This window comes from Schistocerca nitens, chromosome 9 (genome assembly GCF_023898315.1).
Source record: "Schistocerca nitens isolate TAMUIC-IGC-003100 chromosome 9, iqSchNite1.1, whole genome shotgun sequence".
Lineage (NCBI taxonomy): Eukaryota > Metazoa > Arthropoda > Insecta > Orthoptera > Acrididae > Schistocerca > Schistocerca nitens.
This window is the reverse complement of record NC_064622.1, coordinates 323,582,600-323,605,660: the sequence shown is the minus strand read 5'-3', so window position 1 is coordinate 323,605,660 and position 23,061 is coordinate 323,582,600. Positions and strand designations below refer to the sequence as shown.

At 37.3% G+C, this 23,061-nt stretch overlaps 1 protein-coding gene across 2 annotated transcripts; it reads left to right on the top strand.

The window, feature by feature from the left end:
• The first annotated feature begins 223 nt into the window (after nucleotides 1-223).
• LOC126203766 (UMP-CMP kinase 2, mitochondrial-like) lies at nucleotides 224-19,364 on the top strand. Of its 2 annotated transcripts, none has more exons than XM_049938135.1 (6): nucleotides 224-834; nucleotides 984-1,071; nucleotides 1,143-1,266; nucleotides 1,352-1,553; nucleotides 2,388-2,630; nucleotides 18,963-19,364. In XM_049938135.1, exons 2-6 carry the CDS (start codon nucleotides 985-987, stop codon nucleotides 19,081-19,083), a joined length of 777 nt encoding a protein of 258 aa, XP_049794092.1. In that variant the 5' UTR covers nucleotides 224-834; nucleotide 984; the 3' UTR covers nucleotides 19,084-19,364. The 2 variants fall into 2 exon arrangements, with proteins under 2 accessions (XP_049794092.1, XP_049794091.1); XM_049938134.1 differs by having other exon boundaries at nucleotides 834-901.
• Nucleotides 19,365-23,061: the final 3,697 nt, after the last annotated feature.

The window sequence follows — 23,061 nt, the reverse complement described above, 5'->3', positions numbered from 1 at the left end:
GTTAGTGGAACATCAATCTGCTGAAACGAATGTTACATGAATATACAAAGCTGTTCGTAAACTGAATTATTTTGATACGAACCTCTCGAGAGAAGTTACTTAAAGGTCAAAGACAGCTCAAGGTTAATGAAGGAAACACGTGTCCATGACGTTTATGCAACCATCGGCGATAAACACGGGATTGGGATCAATCTATCTGCGTAGTCCTCTGTAGTCTGAAACTTATAGTGTTGATCAGTTAACATAATAAGAACTCTAACACTTGACTCGTGAAAACTGCTCGTAGGTCGTAGAGAACTTTCCTATGAATTAGTTGCGAGGTATATTATTGAGAATATTTTTTGTGCAGTCCTCCATTACCGTAAACTGTAGGTCCTGTAAACAGCCTAGACACTTCGACTCGTAGTGGAGTGAAGACTGTGACAATGTACATGAGATTATGAAAACTTCAGTGAAAGTTTTATTTAAGGTCAAGATTAAATTTCAGTATTAACAGGCTCTCATAGATGACACGCTGCGAGAGGGAACAATACACGTTTATTAATTTTGTAAAATTTAAGGAATATAAAAAGAAGAGAGAATGAAAATTATGTACATTTAAAACTGACTCAATTGCACTGACGGACCGACTAATCCCCTATTGTGAAACACAGGTCTACAGAAACTGTAACTAAGAAGCAGGTTAATAGTAGCACGATTTAGTGAATAAAGTATGAGGTAACGTGAAGGATTTGGCAGGCTGTGGGACGGAAGAAAAATGACAGCATGTTTTGTGTGGCAGAAGTTGAATAGCCTGTGACGATTAACTGACTGTCAGTTGTCAGGCTTGATCGGGTAAGTACTAGGTTACTTCGTCACGCAGAGCTCAGCTGCACAGTCATTGTGGTGAATTCGCTCTCAGGTGATTGAATTGGTGTGCTTGATTCTTCCTTTTAGCCTCATCGGAGGCATTTATTTGTAGTTGTGTGGCTTAATCATTCCAGAATGGCAAACGCTGAAATTGATGCGAAGAAAATCAAGCACCTTTATCGTTCTCTTGATTCGACTCTATCTGTTCTACGAAAAGAGGAGGTTAGTTCTAACTTTTTTCCACTTATTTTTATTGCTGTTTCACATCTAACAGGTGAACGATATTATTACAGTTTGCTAATCTCCAAGAAGTGAAAGATTTGTTGTCAACGTTCGATACCTGTTATCAGAGAAGCAAAAAGACAGATTCGTACCAAAACAAGACTTTTATCGTACTTGAAGGTCTGGATGGATCAGGTACGTACGACATTGCCGAACAGAAATTGTAGATTTTAATACACTAAGAGGTCGAAACTGATATATAATTAAGTGAATTTTGTAGGTAAAACAACGATAGCGAAGAAACTTGCGACAGCCCTTCATGGAGTGAGGTGTAAAACACCACCAACAGTATTGCAGACACTGAGGGCTAAATTTGATACACATCCACCCATTCTCCGAAGAGCGTATTATTCCCTAGGAAACTATGTATCAGCAAAAGAGATTGAAGAGACACTAAAATACAGTTCAGTGATTCTCGACAGGTATGTTTCATTTATCTGCACATTTGCTTAGTAAACTGATGTAGGTGGACTATTTATTATTGGTTGTTTCATATTGTGTACCTGTAGATCAGTCCATGCATTAACAGCATTTTATTACAATATACTTATGAGTGAGATGGCCCACTGTGGCTCATTTGTAGAATGCCAGACTTGGTTCAGAGGTGTTGCGGTTGCGTTTGATATCTGATTAGTCCTCGGATTTGTTAATGTGCAAAATGACAAGTTCCACCTTGGTTCATGGCCCACATTAGACTGTACTGGATGAGTAAATGAGTTCAAAAGTCAGAGGCAGACAACAGCACACCACCTCCCATAGGACTGTGCCTAATAAAATACTGGTGTTCAAAAACCACCTCCAATATGACAATGCCTAGTGAAGCACACTGGTGTTCAAATTAACCTTCGAGTTGATGAGAACGTTACTGATATGGCTGTAATAATATCACATTTAAGAACTGTGGATTGAAATTACGGGTTTTGAAAATAGTTTGAGAATGCTTTCAGACAGTAACAGCTGGATAGAAACAAGTTTCAATGAGAGAAATTGGCAGATACACTAATCAAGTTACTAAATAAGTGTTTTGGTTTATACTGCTTGGATATTGGGGTTTGATATAAATTGTTTCCAGCCAAGTTGTAATAGAATATGATATAACTCTGAGAATAACAGCATTTGAGGCAGAGATTTGAAATAGTTTATGAAGGCTAACGTATGTTGATTTTAAAAAAAAAAAAAAAAAAAATACTGGAATGGTGCAATAAATAAATCATCTAAGACTTAGAAAAAAAAACTATTTTATTCTTGTTTGTCAGGTTCTATCACAGTACAGCAGTTTTTACAATTGCAACAGACATGTACGAAGCTGGATTCGGTAAGGATGGGCTACCTCCACATGGAGATCCAGTATATCAATGGCCACAAGATCTCAAACCCATCCCTGATGTGATTTTCTATTTGGATGTGAAGGAACATGTACGATCACAAAGACTTTCTAAGAGGATACAAATTACGGCTGAGGAAGAGCAAATGGCATCAAGTACAGAGTTCAGAGCTTTGTAAGTGATTTCAGTTTATAAATTATGCACTGCTCCTCTTACTAACTTACACTAATTTTTGGCCACTGACAAATTCTTTGTGTTTCTCATAAACTGCTCCCTGCAAGTTATTGAAAACGGCTGTACCTGAATATTGGGCAGGATCAAAGTAAGTAATTACAAGTCTTAATGTAGGTTTTTTAAATTCTTAATGTTGAACTATGCTGTTGGTTTGAAAAAGTTATCTGTTCTTTATGATAAATTTCAGTAAGAAATAGTTAGTATACCCTTTTCATTGAATAGGTTTCAGTAGTATTTTAGTGAGTTCAACACACAAATAATTCACATTACTTGCCTTGCAGCTTTTGAGTTTGGTTGATGAGTTATCCCAAGTACGACTTCATGGAGTGAAAATAAACAATATGTATATAAACTTCTCAATTATTACATAATCTGTCTAGTTCTGTGGTGTGCTCCTCTCAACTGATTTTATTCTAAAGTTGTACTTGCAAAAAGTGCTGTCGACTTCTTGAATCAACATGTTGTCAAGTTTTATGCATGTTTTAAACTGCGTAATGTCAGTTTTTTCAAAGGTTGAAGACAATGTATTGCTTAGAAACAGCTTAGTAGTGTCTACAAAAATTACGTTAATAGCTCGTTCTAAAACTATAAGTGCTTCGTGATTTACTCCAATGTTCACACAGTCTATAAATGAAGGAAGCTGAGCATCTGGTAATGTCACTGATGGAAGGTTACTTGCATTCATAGGAAGAAGTAAGGGTCTTGAGATGAACCCTAGTGGGACACCACTTTAAGTTGTTGCCAGTTGAATGAAGACTAATAGCTTAATTGAGAATGCTTTTCCTTCTTATATTGCACAGATATTATATGAACAGTTTCCCAGAATTTCCTATAGTAGCTAAATATCCTAATTTACTTAAAAGGTGATTCACTGTATGTGTAAATATTATTTTCAAAATTAAACTCCTTCAGATATTCATAGTGTCATATTGACAATATGTTATTGGTAAGCAAATGGTTTTTCTCAAAATTTGAAGAATGCTACTGGAAATGAAAGTGCGTAAAAGGGTGCTGGTGTTTTTCTATTCCATTTCTGATACAGATAACTAACTTCTGCATACTTCAACCAATGATTAATGACTGATTATATAAATAATACAAAGTATTTAAAAAATCAGAATTATAAATTTTAATGTCACTAAGAATTTTGCATTTTGAAATAAAGGTCAGCATGTTTTGTATTTAGTTTTGTTGACGTGTGAGACCAGGGATGTATCCTATTGTAGATATTTTTGCTCCTTGTAGTGTTATGGAATTATCTTCTGGAGCAATGCAGCAAATGAATTATTTATTCACGAAGGGAGAGGGGGGCAAGAATATTGTGTAAAGTAGATAACTGCATATTTGTGCGTGGATCCCTTCAGAGGGCTTGGAATTCTTGCTCTCACTTCCCTATACCTTTACTCCTGATAAAGTATGACCAGGATTAAAAATAATTTCAGTTGAAATGTGACATACAAAACAACATACAGTAAAAATCAGCTTCAGCTGAATACAAAAACAGTGTTCGTGTCTACTTTGCCTCCTTATCTAGTGTGATGCAAAGGTACTCAACAAATTTCCATCTAATATAAAGCAAGAAAAAAAGAATCTCTACAAAAAATAAAAACATATTTCACGGGCCACTCATCCTGCAACTCATCCAATTGTCTAGATTCAAGGAGAGAACATTTCTGTTAGCTACATGGTAAGGTGAAGTATTCATTGTAGAGCTTAAGGGCAAATACCAAGAATCTACAATGTCTCTCCGCAGCAGCAAGCCTTGCATGTCTCACCCTGCGGGGCACATAAGGTTGCCAAGTTCCTTGCACATGTGCCATGGACCTGCAGTGGTGGGGTAGGAATAGTAGTGTTGCATGTGTTTTGCAGCTGTTGTGTCATTGTCTAGTTCTTGTGTCAAGTGAACGCAATAAGAATGCTTACTATTGCAAGGGGAGCATTTTTAGTGGAAGAGGTTTTCTGTGCTGGAGGAAACTTTACTCAGCACATGAGATGGCAATTTAGATTGCATTTTCCCGCTTCGCGATGTTCACCTCTTTACACTCTACATGATTTAATTTGCAAATTCCAGACAACAGGTTTAGTTCATTATGCACCACAATTTTAACAGAACAGAAGCTTGACAACATTTTGGACATTGTGTTGCAGAGTCAAACAAAATCAGTGAGGAGATTATCACAAGAGGCTAAAGTTTCTCATATGATGGCACATAAGGCCATAATCAAAGAACTGCGGTTGTATCTGTATAAAATTACAGCTGTGCAACAATTACGTTGTATGGACAATGCGAAGCGAATAGTGTATTGTGAATAGTTTCAGCAATTTGTTAACCACTAAGGAGCTGGTGTTTTAGATCAAGCCTTTTTCACTGTTGAGGCTTGGTTTCACCTATCTGGCTACATTAATTCCCAAAATTCTCAAATTTTGTCTTTGGAGAATCCACTTTATGTAAGAGCAACACCATTGCACATGGAGAAAATCAGAGTTTGAGTCGCCATAACATAAGTGCAAATTATATGGCTGATCTTTTTTGGTGCTACTATCACTTCTGATGCCTAATGCTCCCAGATAATTTATCCACTAATTGCCCTACTGTATGAAAATGAGAGCAATCATTAATTTTTCCAAGAAGACAATGCTACTGCCCATACGGCACACCAGTCCCTACAATTTTAAGATGTAATCTTTGGAGACAGAATAATTGTGAAAGGTAATTCCCCCCCACCAGTGCTCACCAGATCTGCCTCCACATGACTTATTTTCTTTGGGATGTTGGTAAATATCTGTGTATCAAAATAAACAAAGACAAAGATGAACTGAAGACAGTGATGATTGATTATCTGCATTCAATTACATGTGAAACATTGATAAGTGTTTGCAAATAAATGTTAACGTGTTGAACTATGCCTTCAGGAAAGAGGAAAACATTTCCAGCATCTACTGTGATATTGGTGAGTACAGTATATTTAATTGTAAGCAACATAATTAATTAATTTCATTGTTTTAATTGTAATAGTGTTGACTCCCATCTCTCAACATACTGCATCCATTAGCAGTGAGTCCCGGCCCCTAGCTTATGCAGCTACACGAATGTGCTACTAACCTTACACGCCCCGTAAGGTGAGATGTGGAGCTCGCTGGTGCAGAGAGACTTTGTGGACATGCTGTAGTATCCTACTGTGAAAATCCCTGTGGTTTTACAGATATTGTGGGCTATTTCTTTGAAAAAATATCAAAGCAAGTTACCAATGGGAGACAAAGAACAGGTATTAATACAGCTGTAGAAGGCAGCAGCTTTTTTTTTTTTTTCTTTGTAGTGATCACTTTTCTTGCTATTTGTTTAAATGGCATACACAGAGAGAGTATTAATTAGTGCACTTGATTATTAATTAATGAAGTGTGTAGATTATTTTTTTATAATTTACTTGTCATTTGTTAACGTGTACCTTGGCTCTTTCTATATCACTGGAAGCTATACAGGGTTCCATAAATGTTTACCCTAATAACAAAATGATGTAAATATTTATTGGATACAGTAAATGATACATGCATTATGCCACATATGCCAATACTCATTAAATTTTGAACCTTACGTAAACATTGGGGATTCTGTGAAGAGAAGGACATTGTCTGAACCCCCTCCGCTCGCTTCCAGTGGAGGAAGGCAAGGTGACAGGGGAGCTCAAAATCTCCCCAAAATGGCGGTCCAAGGTGTTGGAGACAGGAATAAGGTCCACTATAGCACCATCTGCTACTGTCAGGCCAGAAACTGAGGAATAGACCTTAGTCCCTGAGAGCCGTCTGAGGTTGGCCCACATGATGGAAGAGGGGATGGAGTGGAACTGTTAAAATAACTAGTAAATGAAATACAGCTAGCATTTTTGCTTCACTTCAACATGCTCGCTCCGGGTAACAAGCAAAATATCAAGCCAGTATTCAGTCTCTCGCCACACATTCTGCAACATGACTTGTACAAGTGTCCCAAAGGCATCTCTGATGTTTTATCGCAATGTCACAGTATCAGGAACAGCTGTTTTGTACACAGTATGTTTCTCATACGCACAAACAAAGTAATGTAAGGGGGTAATGTTTGGTGATCTCAGGGGCCATTGAACTGGGCCATCTCTGCCAATCCACCTGTTGGGGAAGGTTTCATTAAGAAAATCGTGAACTTCTAGGACCCAGTGAGGGGTAGTGCCATCTTGCTGCAAGATAAGTGTCTTGCATATCCTGTAGCTGGGGAATGGCATAATTCACCAATATGCCTAGGTAAACATATCCACCTACATTGCTTTCAAGTAAGGAAGATGGGTCAATCACTCGGTCACACATTAACCCATACACACATATTAACCTTCGGACTGCCCGAAATGTGTTCTCGTATGACATGAGGATTTTATGATCCTTAGATCCAGACATTTTGGCAGTTAACTTAGCCACAAAGATGAAATGTAGCCTCATCAGAAAATCACACTCGCTACAAGAAATCATTGTCCTCATCCAAACAGTTCAGCATGTCCACTACAAATTGTTCATGTTTTGCGCAATCAACTGGTTGTAATGCCTGAACAATTTGGGCCTTGTTCGCATACAGTTTAAGGCATTTGCAAACCACTTTGCGCACTGTATTCTTTGGAACTTGAGGTTGCTGTGAGAATTGTCTAATCGATTTCTGTGGTGACCTTGTGAATGTGGTTTGAACTGCCTGCACAGTCTCCTCCGAAACAGATGGTCTACTTCTGCTTCTCCATTTCTGAACAAGCCCCATTGCTAAGAAAGTTCCCATCAGTGCTCTGATTAACATGACATCAAGTGCTCTCTTTCCACAATGGGACACAGATGTTTGCTTCTCAGTAATCGGTAATTTGGTTTCTGCTAGCCACAAACCACATTGAGCTTTCTCCTGGGGAGAAGCCATTTTTACGATATAGCTCACACAATGCTCCTTGTGTAGAAGTGTTGAATTAGACACAGCTATGTAGAGACTTCATGTGTTCCCTAGTAGATAACAAAGATCATATGTTAGCATCATAAATATAATTAATACGAAATCTTGAAATCAGGATAAACATTTAATGGCACCCTGTATGTCTTGAGGGGACTGACAGAACTTGATGAGTGAATGAAATGAAATGAAGTGACTGAATGATTCTCCTTCATAGGGTTGACAGTGAAAGGTATTGTATGAAAAGAATTAACATAGTGACATTCAGGAAATTCAAGCTGCCATTACTGACAGAGACGTTGTTTTATTTTAGAAGTTTACTAGATATTTGTGTACGTTATGAGTGGTGTTAAAGGAAATTTCTGTAGTTTAAAATAGAATTTGAAGTTTAGTTGCCAGATTTTTTGATATCTGCTCTGTTCACTCAGCTGCACTATTCTCGATACAGGCAGTAAGGATAAAAAGAACAGTTTGTTGTTCAAGGTAAACACTGCTGTTTAAACTGACTTTATTTTTTAAAGTGGTAAAAAATAAATGTAGGTATTTTTATAATAATAAGTGTACAACCTGTTATAGTCTGCATCTTGAAGATGACAGATGGAACTCCAAACATAGTCTGCATACAGATCTCCTTTGTCATACATGCCACTAATCTTCCAAATATCCTCATTTACCAGCTGCAAAAGAGCACCCACTCCCATTACCCAGTGTCAGTCCAGTCTGGAACAGTATAAGCACGTCATTTCTCAATTCTTCAACTACCTATTATAATGTTCAGAAATGAAAAACATCCAATCCACAATCCTTCCCTTCTCCCGTAAAGTCATCTTTATGCCACACTACACCAAAAACATTTTCACACCCGTGGAGCTCACAGTTGCATATATCAGTTGTATGCATCTCCCCCCCCCCCCCCCCCTCTATCTTATCCAATTCCAGTTCTATCACAGCATATCCTATCTTGTCAGAGGTATTCCAACTATGAAGTCAATCATGTCATATACCAGCTTTGTAGTAACTTTTGCACAGTCCCTTTACGTGGGCTTGAGTACCAATCAGCTGAGTGAATGTTCAGTGCCAAATTGTGGCCAATAGTAGAGTTGATTATTCAATGGTGGAACACACTACGAGCACATTGTAGTCAACATCAATGCCTGCTTCACAACCTGTGTCATTTGGATCACACCCCTCCCCCTAGCCCCGCTCAACATCTGCTTCACTGAATTGCATATGTAGCAGTTGTCCTCAGAGCACGGCCGTTGACCCCCCCCCCCCCCAGCCCTCTTGGATTCATTCTTCACCACTGTCTGAAATCCGCCCCCACTCATGCTCTTCTTTCTGTTCAGTCTTCCTCTTCCTCAGCTCAGTTCTCAATATTATCTCGTCTGTAGCAAATTCATAAGTAGGAATTTCCAGATTCTACTTTTTGCAGCACCTGCATCTCTTATGTATGATATGGGTTGACCTGTTGTGTATATTAAGATTCACAAATCAGTTATTTGACTTATTCTTTGGTGTTGTGCAACATGCTATCTGTTAGAGACTGCAGTGTCAGAAATTGAATTTAACAGATTCTCCTCTTGATCAGGAATTTTGACATACCTCATGTTGTTCGTAACCTCGACCATAACACAAGAGGAGCTGGCTTCTAGTTCATATGTGCAGACACACATATGTAAAGTGCTGAGGCTCTTTATAATGACATTGTATCACTCTTGTATAGCACACTGTGACCCTACATGCTGGGTATCAACCAACTGCACATACATGAACCCATCTTTACTGTATCGCATCAAGTTTGTAATGAACAAACCTGAGGTGGGACTTAGCTGTAGACCAATGAAGCCTGTGGGCAAAGTGAGGGAGAAATTTAAGTGTGTTGTTAACATTATGCAGCATGAGTCAATGGCAACATTTTGTGTGACACCTCATGTATGTCAATTTGTATTAATTTGCAGTTGTGTGTTAATACAGACAAAAAAGATAAGTGGAGTAAACAAATTATTTTGTTGTGAGCCACTAGGGATCAATAGCTTATTATATTAAATTCCTGAAATTTTGTTTTTGTTGTCTTTTCAGTAGTAGTGGTTGTGGTGTTGGTGGTGCTGTTGTGATACTGGAAGATATAAACATTTTTATTATATTGTTTGGATTGTTGCACTCTCTTTATGTAAAGCAACCAGTTTCTGTAACATTTTGTGGTCTTCTTGAGGCCTATTAGAAGGAAGAGAGAGAGAGAGAGAGAATTAGAAAAGGTCAATGGGTTAAAATGCTACATAGAATAGAATATATACAACATACTATATAATTGTAATTGCAGTAAACCACCAGTTCACTAAACTGCAAATTACCATACTGAAAGCATTACAAATCTCACATATTAATGTAGAACCGTACATCCGCATGAATGCCCACAGCCCCATCCTCCCAGTAACAAACGAAAGTATTTGACCTGCATGATACTATCTAATTCAACTTTTTATTTATTTATTTAAAAAATGCAGGAACAGTGTCTACAAACCTTGCAACATACATTGTCCTCTGTGACCAAGCCACATTTTACCAGAAATTATGATTCGTCTGTCTTCTGTAAATATTATACATTTAATTTAGTATCTCTTGCACCTTGTTTTCAATTACAAGTAACTTTCCATTTTATGAGCTTTCCTGTCGTGGCTTGCTACACATTTTCCATTTTCCTCTGGACACATTCCTTTGCAAACACAGCCCTTTTCTCCTTTCATTTTTTTCTCATCTGTATTCCATTTGCTTTTGTCAGGTTTGTATTTTCTGTTTTTTATTGGAGGTTTCTTGCTTTTTCACCCAAAATATCATTTTCTTCTGAATTTTGATAACATGGATCATTATTTGACTTATATGTCTCATTGTTCATGTTTTCATCTTCTGCACTAGGCATGGCCTTCACCTCAATAGGAAAGGGAAGGGAAAACTGTCTGGGTTGATTGCAGAAAACTTAAGGGGGGACACTGGCACAAGTGGTAAAGTACCAGTGGTCACAGGTGTCAGAGGGATGCCTTTTTTAGGATAGGGAAGGGGGAAAGAAAACGAGTTTTAAGAGAGATTGGCAGACACACTCAGTTTGAGAAAACAGATGAACAGGAGTCAGATTTTATCATACAGCCTCCATTTAAACAGTGTTTAACAGAAAGTAATCAGAAACTGCCAGTTCATCCTCGCCAAAGCAGTTACAATCCCATTAGTTTGCAGTATCAGTTATCCTTATTACGCCAGAACATTCCGGAACATCAAGTGACCACTGATATAGATATGTTAGACATTTCAGGATTTAAGCTAGCTTCCTACTTCTGTCTATATAATCTAATCTGCAGAGTAGATATGGATAGAGGAGGAGTTGCCACATTTATCAAAAACTGCCATAAATTCAAGAACATTGACATTAATAAATTCTGTTTAGAGCAGCATCTAGAAGCATGTGCAACAGAAATAGAGTTCCATAACAGATCCTATATAATAATAACTATTTACCGAGCACCTGCAGGAAATTATAATCTATTCTTAGATCATCTAGAAGCTCTTTTGGGTTATTTAACAGGAAGAAACAAAGAAATTTTGATTGCTGGTGACTTTAATACAGATTTTCTGATGCAATCTTCCAGTAAACATTCACTGCAGTTAGTAATGTTGTCTTTCGATCTAACTCACACTGTAAACTTTCCAACTAGGATCACTAAATCCTCAAGGACAGCCATTGATAACATTTTTATAGACAAATCAAAGGAACAAAATCATATCATAAAACCTGTTATAAATGGACTATCAGATCATGACATGCAGCTCCTTGTTTTAGCTGTAAATTCTAAGCAGATTATCAAGACTGCTAAATCTGAGTACAAGAGAGTAGTCAATCAACCAAAAATTGAGTGTTTTAGAAAACTGCTCTAAGATATGAACTGGAAAGATGTTTATAGTGCTCATGGCATGAAAGAAAAATATAACACATTCATGAACAATGTCAGTACCATGTTTGAAAACTGTTTTCCTCTAAAAGTTACTCAAATTAAACAGAAGTCTATAATAAAACCATGGATTACACAAGGAATAAAGATTTCCTGTAAGACAAAAAGGAAAATGTATCTGTCGACCAAGAATAGCTCCAATGCTGATGATTTAGCTAAATACAAGGAATACCGTAAAACATTAAAAAAAGTAATTCAGACGTCTAAACAAATGCATTACGAGAAGAAGATAGCAATGTCAGGGAACAAAATAAAAACAATATGGGATATAGTGAAAGAGCAGACTGGTAGAACCAGAAAGGAACAGGAGTAAATAGCACTAAGGGTAGATGACACATTAGTAACTGATGGGCATAGTGTGGCAAATCTATTTAACAAGTACTTTATATCCGTTACTGATAGAATGGGACTTTCAGGATCAGTAAATAATGCCCTTGAATATCTGAAACTAGCCTTCACAAATAGCTTCAAGTACATGAATATATCACTCACTTCACCAAAAGAAATAACGTTCATAATAAAATCTTTAAGAACAAAGCATTCTAGTGGGTATGATGAAATATCAACAAAGTTAATTAAGGCATGTTCTTGTGAGTTTAGTACAATTCTAAGTTTCTTGTGTAACCAGTCAATTATAACTGGGACATTTCCTGACTGGCTAAAATATGCAGATGTTAAGCCTCTATTCAAGAAAGGGGATAAAGAGATACCATCAAACTACAGACCGATTTCACTTTTGCCAGCATTCTCAAAAATTTTAGAAAAAGTAATGTACAGGCAGCTGCTCAACCATCGGACTACAAATAACATATTATCAAGAACACAGTTTGGATTTCTGAAGGGTTCTGATATCGAGAAGGATATTTTCACCTACAGTGAAAATGTACTTAATTCATTAAATAACAAATTACAAGCAGCAGGTATTTTCTGTGATTTGTCAAAGGCATTTGATTGTGTGAACCACAACATCCTTTTAAGTAAATTAGAATTCTATGGTGTCACGGGCAGTGCTGCAAAATGGTTAAAGTCATACCTCACTAACAGGAAACAAAGGGTGTCAGTGCAAGGGACTAGTGAATTAAGTCATCAGTCATCATCAGAATGGGAAGAAATTACATGTGGTGTCCCACAAGGATCCATCTTAGGGCCATTGCTTTTTCTTGTGTACATTAATGATCTCTTATCAGTTACACTGCCAGAAGCAGAGTTCGTTTTGTTTGCAGATGACACAAGTGTTGCAATAAATAGTATGTCAAGTGTAGTTCTAGAAAGATCTGCTAATGATATTTTCATGGACATTAATAAATGGTTTAAAGCCAACTCACTGACATTAAACTTCAAAAAGACTCACTATATGCAATTCAGAACCTGTAAGAGGTTTCCAACCAGCATATGCATAAAATACGAAGAAGAGTAGATAGAAGAGGTTGACAGTCTTAAATTCCTGGGATTACAACTTGATAATAAATTCAGTTGGTAAGAGCACACCACAGAACTGCAGAAACGCCTTAACAAATCTGTATTTGCAATTTGAGTGTTAGCAGACATAGGCGACATAAAAATGAAAAAGCTTGCATACTTTGCCTACTTTGATTCCATAATGTCATATGGTATAATATTTTGGGGTAACTCTTCAAGTCAAACAAAAGTTTTCAGAGTCCAAAAGCGTGTAATACGTATTATTTGTGGAGTAAATTCACGGACGTCCTGTAGAAACCTCTTCAAAGAACTGGGTATACTAACTACTGCCTCTCAGTATATTTACTCATTAATGAAATTTGTCTTAAACAATATATCTCTTTTTCCAACAAACAGCTCAGTTCATACATACAATACCAGGAACAAAAATGATCTGCACAAGGACTTAAAAGCACTTACTTTAGTTCAAAAAGGGGTTCACTACTCAGGAACGCTCATCTTCAATAATTTGCCAGTAAACATAAAAAATTTAGTTACAAATAAAGATCAGTTTAAAAGGAGCCTGAAAGACTTACTAGTGGCCAACTCCTTCTACTCCATTGACGAATTTTTTAATAGAAACAAATGATGTATTGTATATATTCATACTATTAATATTGTTATTTCAGCTTAAAAAAAAAAAAAAAATTTGACATGTTCCACATCCACGAGGATCTCCTCAGCACGGATCTATGGAACGAAAACTAATCTAATATAATGTGGAATTATTTGGCACAACACATGGTACATTAATATCATCACTTTTGTTACCTACTTTATCAATTTGTGATGCGTCTGTGTGACTTACATCCCTAGAGAAGACAGCATATGAAATATGATCTTCATTAATCACCCTGCAACATTATTTTTCCTGCAAAATTTCATCAGAATGCAATTTTATAACACTAGTGGGTATGATATGAGACAAGAAGATAGTACCATTAACTGAACTGCAGTTTCCATTATCAACTAATACTACACAAAGAGCTTCATTAATTTCATTTCTAAACATCTTCAGACTTGTTCTGGTTTAAACCATGATCCAGTCATTTAATTTCCTTGTGCCCTTGTTTTTGGCTATGAAAGCAATATGTTGTCCTGTAGACATAAAGTTTATCTGGTGGTGGTGTTGGTGGTGGTGGGGGGGGAACAAAACAAAACGGGGCGACAAACCTATGTAAAAGAAAGTCTGTATCAAATTAAAATAAAGCTAGAATATTAAGTAATAGTAATTGCACTGCATACAAACCTTACCAATAACTATTTTTGTCACTAATTCAATAAAAAACATTATAAAAATATTATAGCTATTGTAAAGCTTTTATGCCCTACAGAAAACACACCTATCCCTTCCATATTTACCATGAATTTGTCCATTTCCCTGTGTAACATAAATACCCACTACAAGTTCAGAGATATAAAGGTTTCAGTTAAGTCTGATAGATGTCCTTACATTCATACACCGACTTTGAAGGTTTTACAGGGTTTCTAGAATGAAATTTTCATTCTACAGTGGAGTGTGCACTGATATGAAATTTCCTGGCAGATTAAAACTGTGTGCCGGACCGAGACTCGAACTTGGGACCGAGTTCGAGTCTCGGTCCGGCACACAGTTTTAATCTGCCAGGAAGTTTTACAGGGCTGTTTGTCAATAAATTATGAACCTCAATCATCAAAAACACCAAAGTCTTAAAACTCAGCCTTGGGAGGTTTTGATAGTAACCTGATGATATGCAATTGTGTCAATGATCAACTTATCTAAGTAAATATGAGTCAGTTGCATCTACAAATTATTCATACTGTGATCCAAGAATGGCATGCCACTATGTGACAGTCTATATTGTACCTCTGTCTCTAATTTAAGTCTTCTGTTCAATGGCTTTGCGCCATCACACATCAGAAGTAAATTCTGTGAAGCTAAAGAGGTTGGTGTTAATAGGCGTTAGTCAATGAAACCTTATTTGTCACAATCAAATGAATATTAATGAATATATAAATTTTACCCAATGCATTTCATATTGTCTAGGTTCTAAAGTAATTGTTCCACAGTAAAGGTGTTGTCATTTGTGATTCTGTCCTTTTACTCTCATCATGTTGCCATTCGTTATGCATAGCTGTGATAACATTGACATTATGCTGGAACTGTAGTTATATCCACTTCTACTGCTTGAACTCTTTGGGTTTTGTTAAATAGTTACCACCTGGCCTTCAATTCCTTGAGCAGTTACTCAGTTCCACTGTCCTTGATATCCTTAATGTATTCATTTGTTATAGTTGATAGTGTTCTTGTCATTTTATAACTGCACGTTCCTGTCACTAACCATGTCAAAAGCTTGTTAATAAATGGTATTAATTTTAAGATGTAAAAAATGGCAACTACAGTACTACAACCCTTCTTTCATTTCACATATTTTTGAAACTGAAGCCCGTCATTCAAAATGATTTATGACTGACGTTGACAGGGTAATTTTCAACTTAAACAATGACCACAAAAATGTGTGACAGTTTCTTTACAAAAATTTACTTTAAACATGTCACTTTTCTTACACTAATCTACAATTTTATTCTAAAACTACTGTGGTACAGCCCCATTTAGCTGACTGGTAGTGGAAAACGAATTGTGCCAGACATGTGGAAGTAAGATGAATGGATTCACACTTCAAGCAACTTTTGAAGAAGTTCATTAAGGCCATGCACCTGTGCTTTCTGAACTTCACAGACCTTCCTTTGCATCTTCAAAAGCATGTACTACCTCTTCTTGCACCAATCACAGCATCCAACCATGCATGCATGTTCCTGTTTCATGTTGCGGTGTCTTCTTGGGAAATCATGTACCATATTTTCAGGAGGGCTTGCTGTAAGTTCCATAGAATCTTTGAATAATGCTGACATGTTCTTTTCCCTAGCTGATCCTATACATGCTCAGTAGGATTTAGATTAGAGTTTCAAGCAGACTGAGCCACACCATCTCACTTCATCCAAGAACTCTCGCACAGTTCTCACAACATGTGAGCATGGATTTTCATGCATTAGACGAAAATCATCACCAGTAAATACAGCCGAAGGACAACATGTTCCAAAAGGATTTCCTCTACAATACTGATGTGCTTCAAGCTCCCATGCTCCACGAAGACTAAATCTTTTCAGCCACACTGATTCCTTCCCTCACCATCAGAGAGAACCACCTTGAAAAGGCAGCCTGAATGAGTATGTGAAGGCAATATTTTTCCCCAGGGCTCCTCCACAAACTCTCTTCTACCGTCAGGTGATTGAAGGTCAAATTGTGGCACGTTGGTGAATGACACTGATGTATTCTCCAGCTGCAATATTTCCTTGTGAAACATAGTTGATCTGTGTTATGCTTCTGGTGAGTTCTGGGCCTGTAGCAGGTCTTCTTGATTGAAGATTGGATTTTTCCAATCTTCTGTGGATGGTTTTCTCTCTAACATACATCCCTTAAACTTGGCGGAATTGATTTCTTGCTTCAACAGTGGTAATGTCATTGTTGTTTACCTTCCATTCAGAAGGCTATTGCATGCAACGACTGTAATATTGACTTGTAAATAATATATTTCAGCTATCAGTCGTCCTTTTTAATTTTTTTTTAATTGGCAGATCTAGATTTCAGCTCGAAACTAGCCACTCTCAATGCACTATCATTCTCGATCGATGCCTGTAATGCCTTTTGGTCGGGCTTCATCCACAGTTCATTGAATGTTCAATGAACTGTGGATGAAACCCAACCAACAGGCATTATGTACTCAGATAAGAGAAGGATGGAGGAGGAAATTGGCTGTGTCCTTTTGAAGGAACCATCTCAGTATTTGCCTTATGCAGTTTAGGGAAATCAGAGAAAACCCAAATCTGGATGGTTGTACGCGAGTTTGAACTATCGTCGTCCTGAATGTGAGTCCAGTGTGCTAACCACTGCACTACCCCACTCCGCCCCCCCCCCCCCCCCCCCCCGTGATTAAGAACCATCTGCATCTAGGTTTCATAGGTTTATCTATACTGCATTCAGCAAACACTGTCTGTGTTTCCTGAGGTGGTTACCATTCATTACTTACAAGAGTAATCCATGTAGCACAAAGAATGCTTTTCTGTTTTTCGTTGTAGTAGGCTTTTTTGTGAATACCTTTTCTGTCCTCCTCCCCTCCTTTTATGTCCATCTTTTGCATAATTCAGATTCAATGATGATATTATCGAGATCTGGGCAGATGCCAGGAAAAGCCTTTTTCCTTTTCTAATAACTTTAACACATATTTCAAAAATGTGTTTCCCTAGTGCTTAGCCCGCATCTCGTGGTCGTGCGGTAGCGTTCTCGCTTCCCACGCCCGGGTTCCCGGGTTCGATTCCCGGCGGGGTGAGGGATTTTCTCTGCCTCGTGATGGCTGGGTGTTGTGTGCTGTCCTTAGGTTAGTTAGGTTTAAGTAGTTCTAAGTTCTAGGGGACTGATGACCACAGCAGTTGAGTCCCATAGTGCTCAGAGCCATTTGAACCCTAGTGCTTAGTTCAATGAGCTACTTCTCTAGATGTTGATGTCTATCCCTCATCATTTTTGACAGCCATTACCTGTTCCGTGCTAAAAAAATTGCTCCTCTACAACTTTGGCACCACATATGTTGTAGAGACTAACTCTCATCATAACCTGAGGTGAAGGTTATTGTACACAGAATTCAGCCCCATCCTACAAAGCTATGTTCCAACACTTTTACTTTCAATTTGTCAAACACGTAAACCTCTTGCCTAGTTCAGACTAGCTCTGTCAAGTACGTTCTTTCACCATATCGATTATAGTATTCTTTGATGTCTACTCTCTTCTCACGCCCTTGCCCAGACCATTTCCTCTCCTGTATTTCCCACCCCATTCCTGTGATTGTAAGCTTTTCATGCCCAATTGCTCTGCATATCCTCCTCCCCCAGTCCACCCAGCACTTACTAAATGACTTTCGTCTCCTCCCCCCCCCCCCCCCCCCCCCCCACATACACACACACAGCACGCACGCACGCACGCTGTGGCATTCAGCTGTGGTTGAATGAATGCATTGTCTCATTTGTGTTGTTGTGTAACACTAGTGGGTGATACAAAAGGGAAAGTTTTGTGATGTAGAAACAGCTCTTAAGGATAACGAAATAGATACCTCCATAAACTTCCATCAAGCCAGTATTCAAGGAATTAAAAATATTGCCTGTTCCCTGCATTTATATATTAGATACTGTCGTCCTCGTTAACAAAACCTGCATTAGCTTGAGACCTAACGAGCCGAAGACTGACTAGGAATCTAGTCGGTGTAAGGAATATAGGCTGTGTACTGTACAATAAATTACCCCAATCAGTTTGTGAAAACACACATTTAGGAATAAGTTAAAAACAGTTAACGTACATACTGTTTTTATTCAATTGATGAATATCTAAAGATCAGTGTGTATTAACTCTACCTCAGCCATAATTGTAATTATTGTTAATATTATGACTTTATTACTTTCATGTTTCAGTGTTACTTAATTGTAGTAGTTGTTGTTTGTTGAACTGTGCTATATAATTTAATTTTTGTAGCATATTATTGTTCCTTGCAATCTTTCTCAGTCACATTTTTATATTTCTGTGTACATGACTCATCCTAAATCTTTTGTTCATTGTATAATATAAAATTCTTGGGATCAAAATAAATAAAAATGAAATATTTTTCAGTGTGCTCCTTGTAGATGATCAGCATGTAATTGAAGTTTGGATAGATTAGTCTTTTTTTCCATTATTTAAGTATTTGTTCTTAATTTGGTTATGCTCATATCCATACCTTTTCCATGAAACATTAATTACCTATTGAAATAATTTCCATTTAAAAAAATAATATTGTTTCAATTTTCCAGGTTGAAGGAGACATATTTAAGAATGGCAGAACCTGCTGTGACCGTTATTAATTCTAATCAACCTGTAAAACTGGTTGTAAGTGACATTCTAGATTTCATGAGGGCCAAAATGATGATATAGCACATATTTCTGATGACATTTATTTGAATATCCAGTATAAAACAGAGGTAAAATTCGGTCATGAAAGGAGCAGAATAAGATATCCAACAGTACCCTAGTTTTTTAAATATGGCTAAGTTTCACAAGGTAATACAGTGTGACAAAGGTAGTAAAAAAGGGAAGAAAAATTTAGAAATATTGGATGAAGAGGGATACATAGTGTGCTCATGAGAATAAATTACTTTCAGACTTCTGAAGTGTAAACCCAGTACACAGAAAAACATAATAATTTGTGTGTAGTATTCATTGAATTGTTACTTTTACCCTTAAATTATTTATTAATTCTGAATTGTAATTAACTTGATACCTGTTATCCAGTTGTTAAAAAAAGAACAATTGTGGAAAACATTTGAACATAACACACTCAGCAACACATTATTTTCTTCCTTTCTCTGCTCTACTCTGCTCAATTGTGTCATTCAACATGTAGTATTTGCTTTCAGGTGGGTCAGATATTCATTTCAGCTATAAAAATGTTTTATGAAAGATGATACATGTCCACTGATTACACATAGAAAGTGTGTAATGCTGTAAATAAGACATTTATAATTTTTAACTCGCAATAAATGTATTAAAAGCGGGCTCGTTTCTTTTTTATTAATTCACTTCCATTTCATCTTTCATAAATTGCATCATGGAGGAAACACTGTAACGGCACAGAATGAGTCAGTTTATATATTAACAAGCATTAGCAGCCACTGCACACTACTTTTAGAAAGTTTATTAAAAACAAATTATGACTAGTCTAATCTACTCACACTGATAATTACGAGAATTACTTCTGGAGATGGCGTCCATGCAAGCAAGATATCCTTCAACACTATAACATCTTACTCTCTTAGTAACAATCAAAAAGGAGATAGATTGTTACTCGCGACATGGTAGGTATTTAGTGGCAGGCACACTGAAAGAAAACCATTAGATATCCCAATAGCTTTGCCTGTCTGCTGCCCAATGCCTACTATATGTAATGAACAGCAACCTGTTGTATTTAAAATTGTTGTTCCATCCCCAATTTTCTGTCATGATCTACATAATCAAAGGTCTTGGCAAGGTCACAAAAAATACCAGCAAATTAATTGTTGAGAATTTCTCCAGGCCTCTTCAGTTGATGAATTACTATGTAACCAATGATGATTTGGTAGTAAATCGAAGACAGTAATGATATCATTTGTGAGACCAAAGGCTGAAATATATAATTTAAAGAAAATAGTAATTATTATTGTTTATTTTGTCAGAAATGAGTTATACATTCTCTGGGTAGAGAATCTTTCATGTGTCAAAATAAGTGGTTGTAAAGAAGTAAGTCAGAAAAATGCTTCAGTATTCTTGTATAAGCTCCCTTCTCAAAATTTTTGGGAACACAAGAAGGTGACAGATGGGTTAATGATTAGTGCCAAAAACCACTTTTATAAATGAGTCTTATTACTACACATTTCAGGAAATCCTCTTTAGTCATTTGATAAGTTGTAACTCAAGGCAGAGGCTATCAAGTTAGCACCAGATTTCAGTATCTTGGTAGGAATACCATCATAGACAGAAGGTTTGTGCATGATGCATGATTTTTACCTTTTTGATGACATCATAAGAATTTTGACATTTTGCTTGTAGTGCGCCGTTAAGTCTTGAGTAGAGCCAGCCCTCTGTATTAAATAATGCTCCCTCTTTCCAGCACTAGATACTTGTTAGCAAACTTTCATTTGGTTTCCACTGTAGTTGCTCCTGCTCCCTTGTAAAAGAAGACTGGGTTCGTAGTGGGACCAAGGCAGTATTTATGATGCTGTGAAATTGCCCTTCTAAAAAAGGCTACTGTTTGACCATCATGGTTAGATAACCACTTATTGTGGAGCTAACATCTAGATATGCATTAATCACTAGTGTGCTATGACCTATTCTTGTAGGGAATGCCACTGTCACAAAGTTGTATGTTTACTCTACATGCCTTGTATCAGTACTGTCCAAATAAATTGTTATGTGAGTCACCACAGTGACTTCCCAATTCTTTCTATTAATTGTTATTAGTATTCTCTGTGTTGCCTGATGAAGCTATAGACATTTTCTGTTGGAGGACAGCATTCAAAGAGCTTTTCAAGGCAGTTCTTATTTAGGCATAAGGAATCAAATGTCATCCCACTTTCTGTGTATATAATCACTACCCTTATATTAAGCCTGCCATGATTTGATATTAACTTGTATACCAGCAGGTGTGTCTGTTCAATCTTTGTCCTCAAGTGACATGCAGTGCAAAAAAAGTGTGTTACAAAAAAGTAGAAATATGTTTGTTTTGTCAGGTTACTGTATTGATATGACAAGCTTATCTTTATTATTTAACAGACTTCTAATGTTTTGATGAAAAATTCCAAACATGTTATGACATTTATCATTTGTACTACCCAAACTGCTACATTTTTGTTTTTTTCTCTAAATGCTTTTAGCAAGTAACCTCTTATCAGAAACATTCAGATGTAAACCATAATGTGTTTAGTGAAAATGAGAGAGATACAATGCATCTATCACACCCACGTGTAGTTGCCACCATCCTCTTGAGCAACCCATGAAGCTCAGCATTTACATTATTGGCAAAAAGCTTTATCTAGGGCTTCACAATCTTCCCATTAGTTGCAGAAGTATTCTCACTGATGTGTCTGATGCCATTAATAATTTTGTAATTTATAATGATGATGATATATTGGTGCACAACAGCAAGGTCTTCATTGCTTGTATGAAAATGTAATGAGAAGAAGTAACCTCAGCTACAATTAAAAGTAATTACAATGCAGACAAACGTGTTCACACATGTGCATGCAAAAGTTACGTAACGTGCTAGGTTTAGGTCACACGAAGCATTGGAGCAGGTCCACTCGGCCTGCTCCCTATCAATTATGAATAAGATATTTTAAAATACTGAGTGCATGAAGAAACCGTGTTTTCAGGTCCCTGAGGTGTGGCAACCATGTAAGTTATATGCCAAATGTGAGGTTCAGAAACCTCAAACTGTCTTTAAAATTATGAACAGTTGTCCCTCATCTGCTGCTCAGAAAAGATTAAAACAGAATGTGAATGGTTAAAAAGAAAGCTCACAGACATCTACATCTACATTTATACTCCGCAAGCCACCCAACGGTGTGTGGCGGAGAGCACTTTACGTGCCACTGTCATTACCTCCCTTTCCTGTTCCAGTCGCGTATGGTTCGCGGGAAGAACGACTGTCTGAAAGCCTCCGTGCGCGCTCTAATCTCTCTAATTTTACATTCGTGATCTCCTCGGGAGGTATAAGTAGGGGGAAGCAATATAATCGATACCTCATCCAGAAACGCACCCTCTCGAAACCTGGCGAGCAAGATACACCGCGATGCAGAACACCTCTCTTGCAGAGTCTGCCACTTGAGTTTGCTAAGCATCTCCGTAACGCTATCACGGTTACCAAATAACCCTGTGACGAAACGCGCCGTTCTTCTTTGGATCTTCTCTATCTCCTCCGTCAACCCGATCTGGTACGGATCCCACACTGATGAGCAATACTCAAGTATAGGTCGAACGAGTGTTTTGTAAGCCACCTCGTTTGTTGATGGACTACATTTTCTAAGCACTCTCCCAATGAATCTCAACCTGGTACCCCCATTACCAACAATTAATTTTATATGATCATTCCACTTCAAATCATTCCGCACGCATACTCCCAGATATTTTACAGAAGTAACTGCTACTAGTGTTTGTTCCGCTATCATATAATTGTACAATAAAGGATCCTTCTTTCTATGTATTCGCAATACATTACATTTGTCTATGTTAAGGGACAGTTGCCACTCCCTGCACCAAGTGCCTATCCGCTGCAGACCTTCCTGCATTTCGCTACAATTTTCTAATACAAAATTGTTAAGGCTTTCGTGGCCACTTGTTGACAAACTGCCTATTGGCTTCTGTCTCGGGTTCTTCGGC

Coding starts and splice junctions, on each gene's coding strand:
- LOC126203766 (XM_049938135.1), top strand. CDS start 985: ATGGCAAACGCTGAAATTGATGCGAAGAAAATCAAGCACCTTTATCGT. Junction 1,072..1,142: donor CTGTTCTACGAAAAGAGGAG/GTTAGTTCTAAC, acceptor ATATTATTACAG/TTTGCTAATCTCCAAGAAGT. Junction 1,554..2,387: donor AGTTCAGTGATTCTCGACAG/GTATGTTTCATT, acceptor CTTGTTTGTCAG/GTTCTATCACAGTACAGCAG.